Source organism: Diorhabda carinulata, chromosome 4, assembly GCF_026250575.1.
Source record: "Diorhabda carinulata isolate Delta chromosome 4, icDioCari1.1, whole genome shotgun sequence".
Classification (NCBI taxonomy): domain Eukaryota; kingdom Metazoa; phylum Arthropoda; class Insecta; order Coleoptera; family Chrysomelidae; genus Diorhabda; species Diorhabda carinulata.
This window is the reverse complement of record NC_079463.1, coordinates 5,455,952-5,472,651: the sequence shown is the minus strand read 5'-3', so window position 1 is coordinate 5,472,651 and position 16,700 is coordinate 5,455,952. Positions and strand designations below refer to the sequence as shown.

General features: G+C 33.9%; 1 protein-coding gene across 5 annotated transcripts in view; it reads right to left on the bottom strand.

Moving 5' to 3' along the window:
• LOC130893415 (calpain-A-like) overlaps window positions 1–16,700 on the bottom strand; it is a 42,564-nt gene that overhangs the window by 19,070 nt on the left and 6,794 nt on the right. For 2 of the 5 annotated variants that reach the window (XM_057799510.1, XM_057799509.1), the window contains 8 exons: window positions 7,797–7,976; window positions 7,378–7,565; window positions 5,654–5,788; window positions 3,378–3,546; window positions 2,159–2,340; window positions 1,787–2,040; window positions 995–1,158; window positions 604–821 (listed from right to left, as the gene is read on the bottom strand). In XM_057799510.1, the coding sequence (XP_057655493.1) occupies window positions 604–821; window positions 995–1,158; window positions 1,787–2,040; window positions 2,159–2,340; window positions 3,378–3,546; window positions 5,654–5,788; window positions 7,378–7,565; window positions 7,797–7,976 (1,490 nt within the window). Of the gene's footprint in view, window positions 1–603; window positions 822–994; window positions 1,159–1,786; window positions 2,041–2,158; window positions 2,341–3,377; window positions 3,547–5,653; window positions 5,789–7,377; window positions 7,566–7,796; window positions 7,977–9,529; window positions 9,698–12,662; window positions 13,090–14,722; window positions 15,485–16,700 lie in introns of those variants that run through there. The other 3 variants (XM_057799507.1, XM_057799508.1, XM_057799511.1) reach the window with 3 other exon arrangements.

Below are 16,700 nucleotides of genomic sequence, written 5' to 3'. Positions count from 1 at the left end.
CGTTGAATATTTCTTTGAAAATTGTAGAAATATATGTTTTTAAATAAAAAAATTCGAGATAATCACAACTTTTTCAAAAAATGCGAACTGTTACTCTTATATCTATAAAAAATTCGAAACTATTTAAAAAGCTTATTAAAGAAATTGGTAATTCCTTTAATTGGATCGTTATTATCATTATTCCTTGGAGGATAATTAGGATAACCACCTGGATGTTGATTTGGAGGAGGATAATACCCTTGTGAATAACCAGGGTAACCTGAATATCCTCCTGGTGGTCCTGAGTACCCTCCCGGTGGTGCTGAATATCCTGAATTATCAGGATATCCAGGTTGGCTAGGGTAACCGGGATAATTTTGTGGAGGTTGTGAATACCCTCCTGTGTGGTAATAAGGATTAGGAAAAGAAGGAGCATTAGGTTGAGGATAAGTAGGACTATGAGGCTGTGGATAATTAGGATAGCTCGGATATCCTGGACTTTCAGGATAAGTGGGGCTATGAGGTTGAGGGAAAGAGGGGGCATTTGGTGTATCGTCCTCCTCTTCCTCCTCACCCACATCATTTCCCCGAATATCTTTTATGTTATCGTAATTATATCCATACTCCATGACGTTTTGTTTTTCTGTAAACACTCTTAGTAGAAATTCGCCTTCTTCATTGGGATCGAACGTGGATGGTACAATACAGTAAGTTCCTGGTGGAAGCTTGAAACGACAGCTAACTTCACGTAAATTAACGAAGGACGGAGAGCGTGCCACTGAAGCGTTGTATTTAAAGAAGTTCAAATCTAACGGTTTAGGAAGTCTGTCTGGATAAGATAACTGAAATAAAAAAATTAATAATTGTTATGCTCACATATTAAGAATAACGGTATTTCAAAATCTCTTACAAACACAAGGATAAATTTTGTATGTAGATATAGAAGATTTACATTCGAAAAAGGTTTATCAAATTTTGTGTATTAATTCCTCTATGGAATTTTATGAAAACTTACATGGTATATGGCAAATCCAATTGTAAGTAGGTCAGCCCCTGATTGACGTAATTGTCTTCTATTTTTTTGCATCAAGGCTACGATCATAGTACATTTGTTTTCATCGTCGTCCTCGTCAACATCAGTCAAAGTAATTCTATATTGAGGATTATGCCAAAAGGAAGCTGAAAATAAAATATGGCATGTTTACATACCGTGAAATGGGTTTCATAATAATTAAAAAAGTAATATTTAAAATATATATCAGATCCACATAAAACTAACATTTGAGATTGAAACTATGAACGTTATACAAATCTATGTATACTGGGATACTGAGTTTCGAAACCGAGTAGGTTGTGACAAAGGTGACAAAAAAGTCTATCCGTGAAGAATATAATAGAAACCAAGTTGATTAATCTCGAAATGGAATTAAAATTATAATTAGGAAATGTTATTTCCGAAACAAAAGAATAATCTCATTTTAAAGTTCTGGAACCATTAGCGATATTCATACTGAACAGTGTTACAAATGCTACTCCAATATGCTGTTTGGTCCTTATGTCTTTCAAAAATCGCTTGTTCATATCCAGATTTAGTATATCAACTTCCAAACGTTAGTGACATTTATACTATCATTACATTGAAATGTCTATTCCTTTGAGTCTTCTAGAGGTCATAGTGTAACTCTGAGTGTTTTATAGTTATAGTTCAATAGGTAAAACACTTTTACTTTCGTTACTGAAGAACTTGATTATAGAAAAGCGCATCAGTCAGTATAGTTGTAGTAAACAGGTTATAAGGGTTACTTACTAAGAAAATTCCTGCATCCTCCTGCAGTCACGCCCCTAACCCATTCACCTTCAAATACAGACATTTCCCATTTTTTCTTATCCTCTTCTTCCAATTCGGCTTCTGACAAAGAATCGGGATTCAAGTTACATATTTCTAATCTACTGAAGTTCTTCATGAAATCTTTAAATGACATCCAAAACTCGCCATCTTTATCAAATGTGAGACCCAACTCTTCTTTTTCTTCCTGAGAAATGAAGCGCCATTCTGGTGCTCTAAAATAAATTATTCAAATTTTCAATATTAACACGGTTCTCTATAATAGGGTTGTTGATAATAAGGAAAGTAGCTGGGTATTTGTTTTTTATTTTTTCATTATATAAATTTACTTACTCATCACTCCAGGGTCCGTTCCATTCATCTTCATTTCCCCATGGATTACGTAATCTAAGTAAAGGTATTTTACCGGAAACATTTGGTGTGTGAATTTCTACATATTTAACTCTTGTTATACTGTATGCATGACCTCTTATGAGTCCTTGTGGTGTATGAGCTTCCAGAACGTTGGGATCAGGCTGTAATGAAAATGATTGAAAGTTATCAATTAGATTTAAAATATGAATTTGACCAAAACTTAATTTTATTTTTCTTAGATAACAATCATGCTATTTTAAATTCAACGGATACCATTGAGATTATTTGATATTGTCTACTAATATTTGACAGTAATTTGGTTGAAAGTTATTCCAAATTTCCTAAACTGTAACCTATTTAGGAACTGTGTGGATTGGGTGTAGTTCGAAGTTCAACTAATGCCTAAGATGTTCGATAAGGGATAGGACAACTTTAAGGTCATTTAAAACATGTACCGTGATTTTACGGATTCCTCTGTGTAGCTATCTAGTTGAAATATAAATCCTTCAACTGGCAGTTATCAACATTGACAATACAATCAATGAAAAGGTGTCTAACTTAACCTTCCTTGTAAAGCAATCTTCTTATCTCAAATTTCTTTATTCCAGAAGAATGCCACTGAAGTTGAACTCAGGTATGGTATTCTTTTTCATTTGCTGTGAGATAAAAAAATTGTATATATAAGTATAGCTTGTAACAATTTATCCTTTAGAATCCACATCCCATTTTTTCATTAAAGTGATTTTTTTAATTGGTCTACTAATTGTATGGATCCATTTTAAAGAAGAAGTTTTGTAAATTTATTTAATAAGGACCAAAAAGTACTCTCATCAACACCATCAGTTTTATATTTTGTTCCAATATTTCCATTTTGAAACTTTTCCCACAGTTGCTCGAGGAATATTTAAATTTTGAACCATTTTATGTCATAAAGAACCTTTATTTTGAGTCATAACAATTGAATTTTGTAAATAGTTAGTTAAAAATTTTCAATGGACTTTTGAACTATGTTAAAAGAATTTTTTTCATGTATAACATCTACATAATAAAATTAGAGTTATTAATAGAAATATTAAGAAAAAAATATATAACATTGTTAACATGGAAGAACTACAGATAACAATAAATGGAATTAACTGCTGGTTGATAACTAGTTGTGGTTGAAACATGATTGAATAAACCTTGTTAATAAACTTACTTCAATAGAACATCCCATAAGTGAACACCGTTCATAGGCCTTAAGTATAATTTGAAAGAGGTTAGGTGGAGCCGATTCCATTTCATACATTTCCGATACTCCACCAGTAAAATCTTCCATAGCCTCACATGTGGATCCTCCTTTAAGTGCTTCATAGGATCCATTCAATCTGAAATGTCAATTATTTAAATCTTAGTTACCATTACAATCAGGGTTTAAATCAATGAATATACATTTCAAATATTTAGCTTGGAGCAAACTAAGGATATTTTTCATTATCCAGTTTTAAAATTTTCAAATAAAATAATTCAACATTTCAATACATTGCTCATTTCAATTCATCTACTAAAATTTTAAAATCACCAAAACCTGCATGATGTCCATGATTAGTTGGTACAGAATATCATGGTAAGGTTGACACAAATTGATATAAGAGTGCTCAGCAGTTACATGTGATAGGTTCAAACACATGGGTAAAACAAAAAAAATATTGTAATTTGGACCTCAACCTACGACTGAGATTTGTAGGTGCTTCTCTACGGCATGGAAGGCTAGACATTGAAGACGACTGCGATTAATAAGTTGAAGGCTTTCGAGATGTGGCTGCATCGCAGAATCCTTGAGGTGCCTTGGACGGCTAGATTGGAAAACGAACAAATTCTGAGACGCATCGGCGAACAACGTGAATTATTTGAATTAATTAAGAAGAGAAAAACGGCGTACCTAGGGCACATTATACGAAACAAAAAATATCAATTTTTACACCTACTGGTCGAAGGTAAAATTGATGGAAAGAGAGGGATCGGAAGGAAGAAAATATCTTGGCTGCGAAACATCAGGTAGTGGACAGGACTACACGATATACAATCCTTAATAGGAAGAAATAGAGAAGCGATGGAAATGTTAACGCGAACATCCATTAGTGAATATGCATTAAAAGAAGAAGAATAAAAAAGTATTGATAACACAGGCTTGCAATGAAAAAACTGCATGAGTTTTTTATACACTTTCTTACAGATTTTGATGTCCTAAAACCGAAAAAAATATTTAAAAAATTTCATCTCATCAATTTTTTTACAATACTAAATTTTATATATTTATTTTGTGTAAAATTCTTATTTAGTTGAAATTTTGTATTGTATTTTACAAGCTGAGTGATGTAGAGGACTCATAAACATTTGCTCCTCAGAATTAATCTAACACAGTTTTTTCATTTGACGAGGATCTTCACTGACCTAATCAGAGACTTGGATCTTTCAAAAGAAGCAGCCGAATTGTTAATTTCAATGTTAAAAAAAAACTTTTTATCATCAGGTACCTCATTTTCTTGGTACAGACATCGAGACGGAGAATTTACTCAGTATTTCACTCAAGAGGGTAATCTGGTTTATTGTAATAATGTTCGTAGACTCACGAAATGATTTGAAGTAGAATATGATTAATCAAAATCTTTATCAAGTCTAAATATACATGGTAAATTATAACGTATCAAACGTTGATGAAAATAAACAGTAAAAACTGTTGGAATTATTCTAGTTATTACCACGAAATACTAGTCCGGTCAAAGTGTGTTGGGATTTGACCCCGGGATTTGACACATCTGCACATTTTATGTATATCATTTCGTTGATGGTTCTTTTTGCAAATTAATGTTCCTTATTCAGAATTTTCACAACATCAAATGTTATGACCATCGGTGAAATGATGTTGGGCCAGAGCTGTTTCATCTTTTTTGTTCTTATTATGTTCTCGACAATCATATTCATGCTGGTATATTCTGGATTTCAAATACTGTTTAGTCATACCAATGTAACTCTTATTGCAGTCTAAGCAATTTATTTTATAAATCACATTGGAATTTATTGACTGACTTCTAATAATGTGTAAGTATTGGTTTCTTCAAATAACTTTTCCATTGTTCTTCTGTTTTATACAATAATGTTCTTGTTTGTTTAGATTAGTTTGTCTTATATACAGTGTGTCCTATAAAATGTATGTATACATGTATAGATATTTATATTATTACACTATCTAATTATTGTTTTGTTTCTTAGGAAGAAGCAATTTTACTTCCCACAGATTGAATGTGTCAAAAAAACTTTTTAAATATTCACAGAAAACAAAATACAGGTTACAACATAATAATAAATTATATAAATTATTATAACATTTTAATACCCACCACAAACTTTTTGTACATGTTTAAGAATTAAATGAGTAGTTTCTTGAAATATGAATTGAATATAAATTTAATGTACTGCTTTGATATCACTTACTTTGCGTAAGCTTTTTCTAACAGAGCACTCCAAAATTCGTTTTCTTCAGTAGAATGTAGGAATATCAATTCACCTCTATATGTTGGTAACCTGTCATCAATCACAATATCTATCCATTTGCCATATTGCCAAAATCTAAAACAAAAAATATTATAAATTATATAATAACAAATAATAATATTGACTCATTAATGATTCTGATGAATGACTGATGGTAATTATAACTACTATCTGGGTATGCATTTGAAACAAAGCAACTAACCAAGATTCAGGATCACAAATTTGCATCTATATATGTATGAAAACGATTCCAAGCATAGGTAGAGGAGTAGATAGGTCACCTGTAGCTTGGTTTTTTATTGTTTTCAATATTAACATATGGAAATGAAAGCTGGGTATATTGACAAACAAAATAAAAAAAAAAACAATACAAGTAATTGAGATGAGGTACTTAAAGGATTGTAAAGGAAATAACGAGTAAAGGCTGAATAAGAAAAAAAGCAATGAGGGAAGAATTGAGTATTAATACTATAGAAACGAGCTATAATTATTTGAACACATGGCTAGGATAATAATTAAGAGAACAGTTAAAGTTATGTGATAAGAACGATCAAATAACAAACGCAATTGAGGTTGACCTAAGCAAATCTGGAATCAAGAAATAACAGGAATATTGGATAAAAGGGGGACCAAGTAATAACTATGACAAAAATACAAGCTTAGATAGAAGAATATTACTTGTACCTAGATTTTTAATTGTTTCTTCAGTACCATAAACTACTCTGCGATTATGCATTTTAAATAAAGCAACCAACAGATATTCAAGATGACAATTTTATATGTATATGCCAAAATAAACGTTCCCAATCTTACTAAGCTGGAATTTTTGAGACCGTTGGTGATATTCATTCTGAACACACTATTTACACCACCACTCACAATTACACGCTCGTTTCGATAACCTAGTTTTCGTCTTCAGAGACTGTAATTCAATTTTACCTTCAGTCTTCAGACGATAAATTATATGATTTCAAGTTTAGTTAGAAGTATTGATAGGTTACCGTGCCTTGTTTTTTATTGTTTTTCACCAGGTAGGTATCATTTTTTTAAACTAAATATAGATTATCTTGTTGTTTCTTCTTTAACCGGCGCTCCGATCCTTTGAGAACCAGGGTGCAACGTCGAACCACCAACTGGATCAGGTTCACCTCAACGTCCTTCAACCAGCAAAGGCGAGATCTTCCTCTCGGGCGCTCAGTCGCAGTCCTCCAGGAACTCCATACATGACTCTACGAGGGTATCGATCAGAAGGCTCCTCTCCACGTTTCAATTCATTCGGATAGTGGGGTAAGCGAGCAAACGAGAGACGGGGGTACCTTTGAGCTACCTGGCAATAAGCCAGGCCCAGGTCGAGGGGTGAGATGAGTTGGCTACTGCAAGGCTCATCCTCGGAGGCCTTGGCGGAAGAGTACACACGAAGTACCAAGGGCAGGTGGCACTCCTTGAGCCTGGTTAAACGGGTTTTGGCCCTAAACAAATCCACCGGTCCTCCAGAATGGGGGGTTGAGCGTAGGATTAACAATTGTAAAAACCCAACTGTTACGAATTCTCAAAATATCATTATCATAAGTTTCTTTGTATTTATAGAAACGATGTTAATATCTTCACCCACACTAAATAATGCCAAATGATATATTTTTAAAATATTAAAAGAAGAAACTCACCGAAAATGGAATATGCCTGCATATTTATCATCGAACTCTTGATCATCAGGTACGATTTGGAAGAATAAACGGCTGTGCAGGGTTAGATTGGCCGTAGCTGCCAAAAGCCAGCAATCACCAAGGATACCTTGTTGTACATCAAAACGGGAAAACCCTTCCACGAAAAATTTAGGATCAGTGCAAATTTCCTGGAATAAATAATTAATGTTTCATAAAATTTAAATATTTTTACTAATATAGTATTGATTTTGAAAGTAGCACCACGAAATGATACACAAAAATCAATATGGACGATTTAACATTCAAAATGTAGACTAAAACACATAGGAAAGGTTTTGATTGCTATAATATGGAAGATATAAATAACGATCTTAATCTTCTATTCAATCCTGCTGTAATTATTATATGATATTACTTACGTGGGGTCTTCTCCACTCATAAGTTCTATCTGGTATTTCACTGAAGAACAATGACGTATCAGTAGCAGGAAATTCTGGGTCTTCGAAAAGTGTACCATTAGCGAGACATTCATCACGTAGTTGATAGAAATCTTGTACCCCTCCAGTTTTTGAACGTGTTCCAGATCCTTTTTCACCGAACTAAAAGAGCAAGAAGACACTCAAACCAAATGGATTATTATTATTATTAGACTATAAGTATAAGCAAAGGTAGCTGGGACAACTTTTACTAATGGAAGACGCAGACAAACAATAATAATACTGTGAGAAATATTTCTCACATCATTTTGCGCACACACCTACATTTTTTGTTAGATTATAGAAGTGGAGACAATATATAAAAATGAAATCTTTTTCCGAAAGTATATCTTAAGTATATTTTAAGTTGAGTTGTCGGAAACTTCTACACTTTTGTCACAATATTCAATACTACGAAGTACTATTAGTATCGTGATCCACACAAGTGAGAAAAATTAAAACTTTCCTCACGTGTTGCACAATATACTATTCTGAACTATATACCATTCCTCTTTAGGGCAGCTTTTGTCACATGTATCATAAAAAATTGATTGAAAAATGTTTCAATTTTGGAAACGACTCGTTGTTTAGTATTTGTTCAGCAGCCATCAATAATGGACGTTTTCAGTGAATGTGATACAATACTTTTATACGAAAGGCATTTTCTCAACCAATATAAAAGCTGAACTAGATTCTTCTCTGGATGAGACTGATTCTTCGTTATCAACAGTGAAATATTGGGCAGTTTAAACGAGACCAACAACGCAGTGGTCGACCAAATGAGGTAGCGACTCCAGAAATGTTAAAGAAAATCGACAAAGCGGTGCTGGATGATCGTCGACTGGAGCTATTTGCAAGATATTTGCCGCGTTTGCTCACAATGGAACAAAAACAGCGCTATGAAGATGTTTCCATCGAGTGTTGGGCAATATTTCACAGAAATAAAGTCGAATTTTTGCGACGTTTCATAACCACGGATGAAATATGGGTCCATCACTTCACACCCGAAACAAAAGGTCAATTAAAACAATGGACTTAAAGCGGAAAGTCGGCTGCAAAGAAGGCAAAGACAGTTCTATCTGCAGGCAAGGTCATGGCGTCGGTTTTTTGGGATGCGCGTGAGATAAATTTCATTGACTATTTTGAAAAAGGAAAATCTATTAACGGCGAGTATTATGCGAAGAAATCATCAAAAACGGCAGCATTGGGTAAAAAGAAAGTGTTGTTTTATCAAGACAATGCACCACCTCACACACCCGTTATTGCAAAGACTAAAATTAATGAATTAAAGTGTGAATTGCTATCTCATATACACTATTCGCCAGATTTAGTGCCCTCGGATTATTTTCTGTTCTCAGATTTAAAATAATGGGTCGATGGCGAAAGATTTTCCAACAATGAAGAGGTGATGTCGGCGGTTAATAACTATTTTGAAGATATTGACAATTATTCTAAAAGGAGATTACGTTGAAACATAAATATATTTTTTTTTGTTGCGACTATCTTCGTATATCACGAAGCAACTTTTTTATTCAGGTAAAGGTAAACAAGATTTATAAGTTTTTCCGTAAAAGGTCTCGTCGTGAACACCCAATTTACAAATATTGTTTATTGTTGCTCTTACATCTCGAATAGACATGTGAATAACGTTAAATTATTTATTACATAAATCTTACCGTGTTAATAATACTATGATATAAACGTCGTTTTAATTCAATTTTATGGCACTCGTTTTTGAACGCATCAGTCTCTATAATATATTTCCACGAGGACATTTTTACATGCATAGTACTACATTTTTATTTATTTTGGCGTACCCAAACGTTAGGAACTAATATATTACTAAAATATAGATAATAAAACGAAAACCATAAAATAGTATCTAATTGATAAGAACGAATGAATCAGTTAAACGATAACAACTTTTGTTTTGTTCATTTTTAACATAAAATTTTATATCTTAAAAGGTCCTAATCCATTTCACGATTAATGCTAGTTGCTCTGAACCATTTAATACACTTAGAAAACACTTCGCTGAGGGCGAGGTTCTCGACAGGAATTTCAAAATCGCATATTATAGTTTCTCAATAAATGTAGCGCGCGCGCTACATTGGCGGGATTTAAAAACGATCCTCAACTTTAAAAACATGATTCTGATATATGCACTTTCTTGATTTGACTCTCTTTATGTTTTTTTTTTTCAATATTCTTCGTCGGTCGCTCTTACTTCATCCGTTGTAAGCGTCAGTACTATTATAATTGTCTTTCCTCTACATAGTCTGATGTACGAGGATGTCTAGTTAGCCTAGACCAGTTTCATGCATAAACAAAATATTGCGTTACCATAGCAACGTACAATAACTTATTAGAAGTGTCAGTGTAAAGTTTGACGTCAAAAAAGTAAACCAGAGTTACACGAAAATCGAAAAATTGAAGTATCGAGCCATCATCAAGTACCTGTATTTGAAAGGGTTAAGAGGTAAGCAGATTTACGAAGATATGCTTAATACCCTTGGTGATCAATGTCCTTCGTATGCTACCGTGAAAAATTGGACCGCAAGCTTCAAAAGAGGTAAATTTTCCATTGAAGATGATTCGACCGATCGGAAAGGCCAGTTTCTGTGTCAGTCCCAGAAAATATCGATGCCGTTCATGACATTATTTTATCAGACCGTCGAATTGGGCTAAAACGGATATCTGAAGCACTGAATATTTCATACGAACGCGTTCATCATATAGTTCACGTCAATTTGGAGATGAGAAAAATTGCTACAAAATGGATCCCCAAATGTTTGAATGTTGATCAAAAGCGTACAAACAAAGCCGAATTGTTACTATGGATGAGACTTGAGTACATTTCTACGATCCAGAAACAAAGCAACAATCGATGGATTGGCGACATTCTGGTTCTCCAAGACCTAAGAAGTTTCGTGTCCAAAAATATGCTGTAAAAGTTCTTGCTTCAGTTTTTTGGTATTTTTACAGAGTAATCATGATTGATTTTTTGGACAAGGGTAGAACCATAACTGGAGATTTCTGCAGGACAACACCCCTGAACACAAATCTCATGTTGCCATGCAAAGAATTCGTGATTTAGGGTTTGAATTACTAGAACACCCCCTAAAAGGTCGTAAATTTTCTTCCAACGAGAAGATAATAAAAGCAGCGGAGGTCTGGTTTGTAGAGCGAGAAGAATCATTTTTTTTTTTAAGTTCTAGAGACGTTTAGGCTTCGCTGTAATAAATGTATCCAATTAAGAGTGGAATATGTTGAGTAATAAAATATTTTGACATTGAAATTTTGTTTGGTTCTATAATTTTGTTTGGTTCTATAGTAGGCTAAGAATTTTTCAATATATCCTCGTAGATTGTATGTTTAGATCTTTCCTTATGTCTGTATTTTTTATTTTATCTTTTTTTGTCACTCCCTTAACTCCTTTTAAATAACTCATCTCTTTTGCTTTCTTAGTTTGATATCTAGATATTTTTTTATTTCTGAATTTAGTGGCGTAATACAAGTTGGGAATTCTTGTATTGTGTCCTGTTTTAATCAATTATTTTTCATAGGTTTTGGTTGCGTTTCAACTTGTTCCATTGTTTCTACGTCGATCCTTATATTCATATTGGTCTTTTCTTCTCCAATCACCATTACTTTTGTTTTATTCTTGTTTATTTTCATTCGCATAAATCTTTTACTGACGTGTTCCACAACTCAATGTTTTCTTGTAACTTTTTCGTTCTTTGCTATTAATTTAACATCGTCTGCAAATGATATTGATTCTTTGTAGTTGGGAATGTCCCCATATATATATTTTTATTTACTTAAATCAGTACATCTCTTTATGATCTCGTCCAAGAATATGATTAACGGTAATGGGCTTAAGTTTTACCCTTGTCACAATCCCATAAATAAGAACATCAAATGGAAAATTACTTCTTGAGAATAATATCGACCAAGCCGCTGGCTGGAAAATTCTTAAAGAAATAGCGCTAAGTATGTTCTCTTTTAATTGGACTAATGTTATTCGCCTCGACTTATAAGAGAACTTGATAGATCTGGGCTATGGGGAGACCATGGAATACCTAGATCAATTTGTGTAGAAACATTTCATTAACCAGAGGTAAGCACTAACTGTGGTTGGAAAAAAATTCTATAAAGTTAACAGTTATTGAATCGCAGAGTGCATTTTCAAAAAATTTCGAGACATTTAATCCCTTTGAAGATATGATCGCCCAAATCAACATTTTAAGGTCTTTGGAACATGAATTTTGGGGTTTCTCTTCTACAAAACTTTAATATAAAATTTCACCTTCGAAAACTGATGAACATGTGGTCAGTTCTCTTATATGATGTCGAAGCATGGACTTAAAAATTATCTACCAGTCATTTAGAGGCTTTTGAAATGGGGTTTTATAGACGCATGCTCAAGATACCGTGGACAGCTATGCAAACAAACGATGTAGTCCTTAACAGAGCAAATACGGTTCGTGAGTTGGTGGATGACATTACATGCAAGAAAATAGCTTATAATGGGTGGTAGTCGGTTCAGTATCCTCCAGTTGATTAAGATAGGTAAAGTTGAAGGTTCTAAAGGAATTGGAAGGAAACAAGTCTCTTAGTTGAAGAATATTAGAGAACGGACTGTTATAAGAGAAGCAGGACAGTTATTTAGACTAGCTCAAGATAGAGTTTTGCCAAGCTGATGGCCAACGTCAAGGGAACTTGATACGGCACGCTAAGAAGAAGAATGGCATCACCAATTACGAATAGTTATAAATTGTACTGAAATATCGTAATAGGGAATAGTACCTTATAAAGTGTATTTAGACCACTAGCACTTATTTTCTTCGGCTTAGTTTCCGACACGCTCTCCAACGTACTTATTTTTCGCGATTCGTTAATAACCGGTACCGACGCTTTCTCCCGATAGATTTCGACCGTTTTCGCGGCGCTGTGAAGTGCTTTAACACTACGTTTCTGATCTACTTGCTCACCCCCTTCAGTGAAACCCGAACGCGTGGGCGATTTATTGTCCGCGGGAGCGACGCGATAACTCGATTTGACCACCGTTGTTGTTACGCTAACTCTTTCCATGGTAGTAGTCTTTTAGGGAGCGACAGTTTAGACGTTCATTGCTTTCGAATGTTTCGCGCAAACTGAAAAAAATATCATGGATAACGCCATGCCTAACCCTCGGGACGGGAAACGCAATTGCGGTATTTAATCTACTACTGATAATGAAATCGCATTACGCTAATTAATATTTTTATGAAATCTATATATATACATACAACTTTGTTAACCTTTTCTAAATATCAAGGAATTTCAAAGGATTTTTATGGCATGAAGTCCTAGTTTATATCGATTAGCTTGATAATGGGGCTAAACTAGAAAGCAGATTAGCATGAAATATTTTTGGAGTATCCGTCGAAACTGTTAGAAGTAAACAGGAAATGGAAGATTTTTTACAAGGATCAAAATTAACTTATCAGAAAAAACAATTGGACACTGTGTGAGAACTAACCACAAATATTATCAATAAAAATTTATTTCTGGTTGAATCATTACCAGGGTTTTAGTTTTTATTTCCGCTCGGAATATAAAACCTCTCACTTAAACCACAAAGCCTCTATTATAATTTAAACCATTTCTTAAATACGAAATATAAATAAAATAAAGTGTTGCACTAATGGCATCGACGTTCCTAGGAATCAATTCTACTCGATTACCCTCGAATATTCGAGACACCAGAAGCACGTAATTAGTGAGGGGCAAATAAACACTTAACTCAACTATTTTAGAAACAATATCAGACCCATTTTAGGTATTTTCATAATTTCACATTGGAAATTGGGTATTTCATAGTTCATTATGTCTAGAAAACTTTTCTAAACAATATGTTGCTTTTTGAGGGCCAAAAAGTGAGTGAGTCTGACAAGTTAAAACTTGCAAGTACCGGCTTCTTTGTTTAACATTCTTCAACTGTGAATTGTTACTTCGGTGTTTATGATTATAGTTTAGTTCCAGTTAGTCCTGTGGAGCGCAAGAATTTATATCTTTTTAAGGAACTATCGGTTGAAACTGGTGGACTGGACTGGACGTACCGAGGTATTACATGCACCAGAAGCTTTGACAATAGAAAACGTACAGGGCGGTCTCGAAAACTCACAACCGCTCAAGTAAACGTATTGTATTGACACGTGGTCGACGACTCAGGGGTCCACCTCTTGGGCTAAGCTTGTTTTTCTTTTTTGTGTATCACGCTAAATATAGGGTGGACAAAAACTTTTCACCGGTACTGTAAAAACTCAACTCAATAAAAGAACATGGCTCGCCGAAACACGGATGAGGGAAGTTAGACAGAAGGATAGATATTCTTTCCTTTTTACCACCACTGTTGCGTAAACAAATTCAGCAGGTTTTAGGCGTATTATATCAGCACTTACAATATGAAGACGACTTCATAATGTAAGTTTACGAGTTAAAAGACCTTTACGATTCTCCACTCTACTGTCTAGACCTAATTGTTTTCCCTTCTATCATTTTATATTGTAGAAACTATATTTTCAACAAGACTGATGTTAGAGTCCAAGACTTTTGACGTTGTCCATATTTCTGTTAACTATTTATAATAGGAACAAAAAAAAAATTAAAGACTTCTGTTCGATGTAAGTCCAATGGTTTATAAATAAAATGTGACATAGGTTTGTTCCAACCTACTAATATCTAGACCGTTTTTGGAAGCGTTTATAGATATTTCTGTTTTGGTAACAGTTCTATGGCTTAGAACCGTCACCGTACCGAGGACGATTTTTTGATTTGGGTTGGAATGAACCTAATAAATTCAAAAAATGATTTCAACACGTTACCAAGTATAAATGTTTATCTCCGTCTTCGTTCCATTCAAATGACGTTCTTTTCAAAGGACAACTTTTATCGGTACAGAATTTTCTTTCAAGTTTTAAAGTACATTCTGCAGTTTTCGGACTGTCATTATCACTAATACTAATAGATTTTGTAAATTGTTTCAGAACGGGTTTAGTTGGTTCAATACTCTGTTTTTCCGGTTGAGCAGGTAACTGATTTTGTGATTCGGATATTTCATTAATCAATTTTGGATAAAATGGTTTTGTCTGTGATTTAATACTTTTTGGTAGCAGTTCGCACATTTTTCCAGACAGAGCGGTTAACTCGTTAGTGGCTTCACACCGTTTACAGGAAGTAGTTCGCGGTCTTTTTTTAGACGAATAAGAAGCTTCTGCGTTCACTTTAGAATATACGGTATTTGGAACATCGTCGCTTTTATCGTTTCGACTTCTATTTGTATTCGGCATTCTTCTTTGATTTGTTCGACGATTTTTCAAAGGATATGTGTCCAAATAACACAATACATCTTTGTGGATATAATTTATATATTCTACAGATTGCAGATCGTGTTTCTTCTTATTGTAATTTGATGTTTTTTCGTTAAAACCTGAACAAGATTGGGAAGTTCTATTATAGAACGACTCCCACATAATACTACCTACATATCAATTCTTCGATATGATATATGAAATAACCGATACAAAAGTTTATCGTTTTTAGAGGAAACTGACAAAAAACGTCATTAAAACAATGTCACTGTCACTTTAATCTCTACTAAAGTGGATGTAAATTGTCACTTTTATTTTATTGAAGTTTTAAATTTCTTTATAAGTTTTTGTAAAAAACACTAATCTGAAAGGCAATTCTCAAACCTATTAGGACCTAGAAGGTGGCATTTTGGGTATAAGCAACCAATTCCTATTACAAAGAGATTGAGTCTCCGTTCAAAACAAACGAGAATCTTACCACTTGTAACAACCAATCTGCGTTAAATTGAATCACTCATAGATATAAAGTCGCGTTAGTTACAGTATTTATAACTTGAGAAAGACGAAGCTTAGAACCAGGAAAAGGACATAAACCCCCTCTTTCTCATGGACGATTAGGATTACTTGGAGACAGACAGAGATACGATCACGATATATTCAACAAAAAACAGTCACTAGGGACTAAATCCGTAGCATTATTCATGTGCATTTCGCCCTTAGAAACTACAACCGTACAATGCCTTATTACAAAAGCTGTTTTCTTTGCCTAATGCCAAATGCTTGATGAATAGGCACAAATAGTTGGCGTGAAATTCTCCTTTGATTATCTTATACTACTCGAAGGTCGATTTTACTTTATTAGCTGAAAAATCCATCTTAGCCTTCCTTGTTTCTGTTTGAATTGCTACTTAATCTTTGATGTGATGTGATGGATCCATCATGTTTCGCTCACAATTACGAAACTCTTCTTTAGAAAGGTTTACTAACGCCAAACACTCCGTGATTGCGTTTTTGAGCGATAGAACCATAGTGAGATAAGTTTTCTCATATCCAAGTGATCATTCCAAATTGACACTCAGCTATCCAGAACGTTTTGTGCTTATTCGGCCACAAATTTTAGATTTCAATCGATGGTACAGAGTATTTATCAAGCGTAGCCTTGTATTCGGTGAGGGTTTTTTTCCAAAATACTCAATATTTCCCCCCCTAAAGTATACAGCTAACAAAAACTGTCAAAAACAACGGAAATGACAGTTTATTCTAACTTTTACAGTAGTCAAATGACAGATAGTTACACATCAACTATATTTGCATTATGGATGTACAGTTACTATAAATAAAATGGTTAAAATTTAATTTTTACAAAGACCAGGTTTCTTCGGAATTGATGTAGAAGAGCCACACAATGGCTGTTTTCTTTTCTTCCCGCATAATTTACAAATATTTTCATTAAGGGTCAAACGGGAGGGACGTTTTTTCTTTTTTCCACATG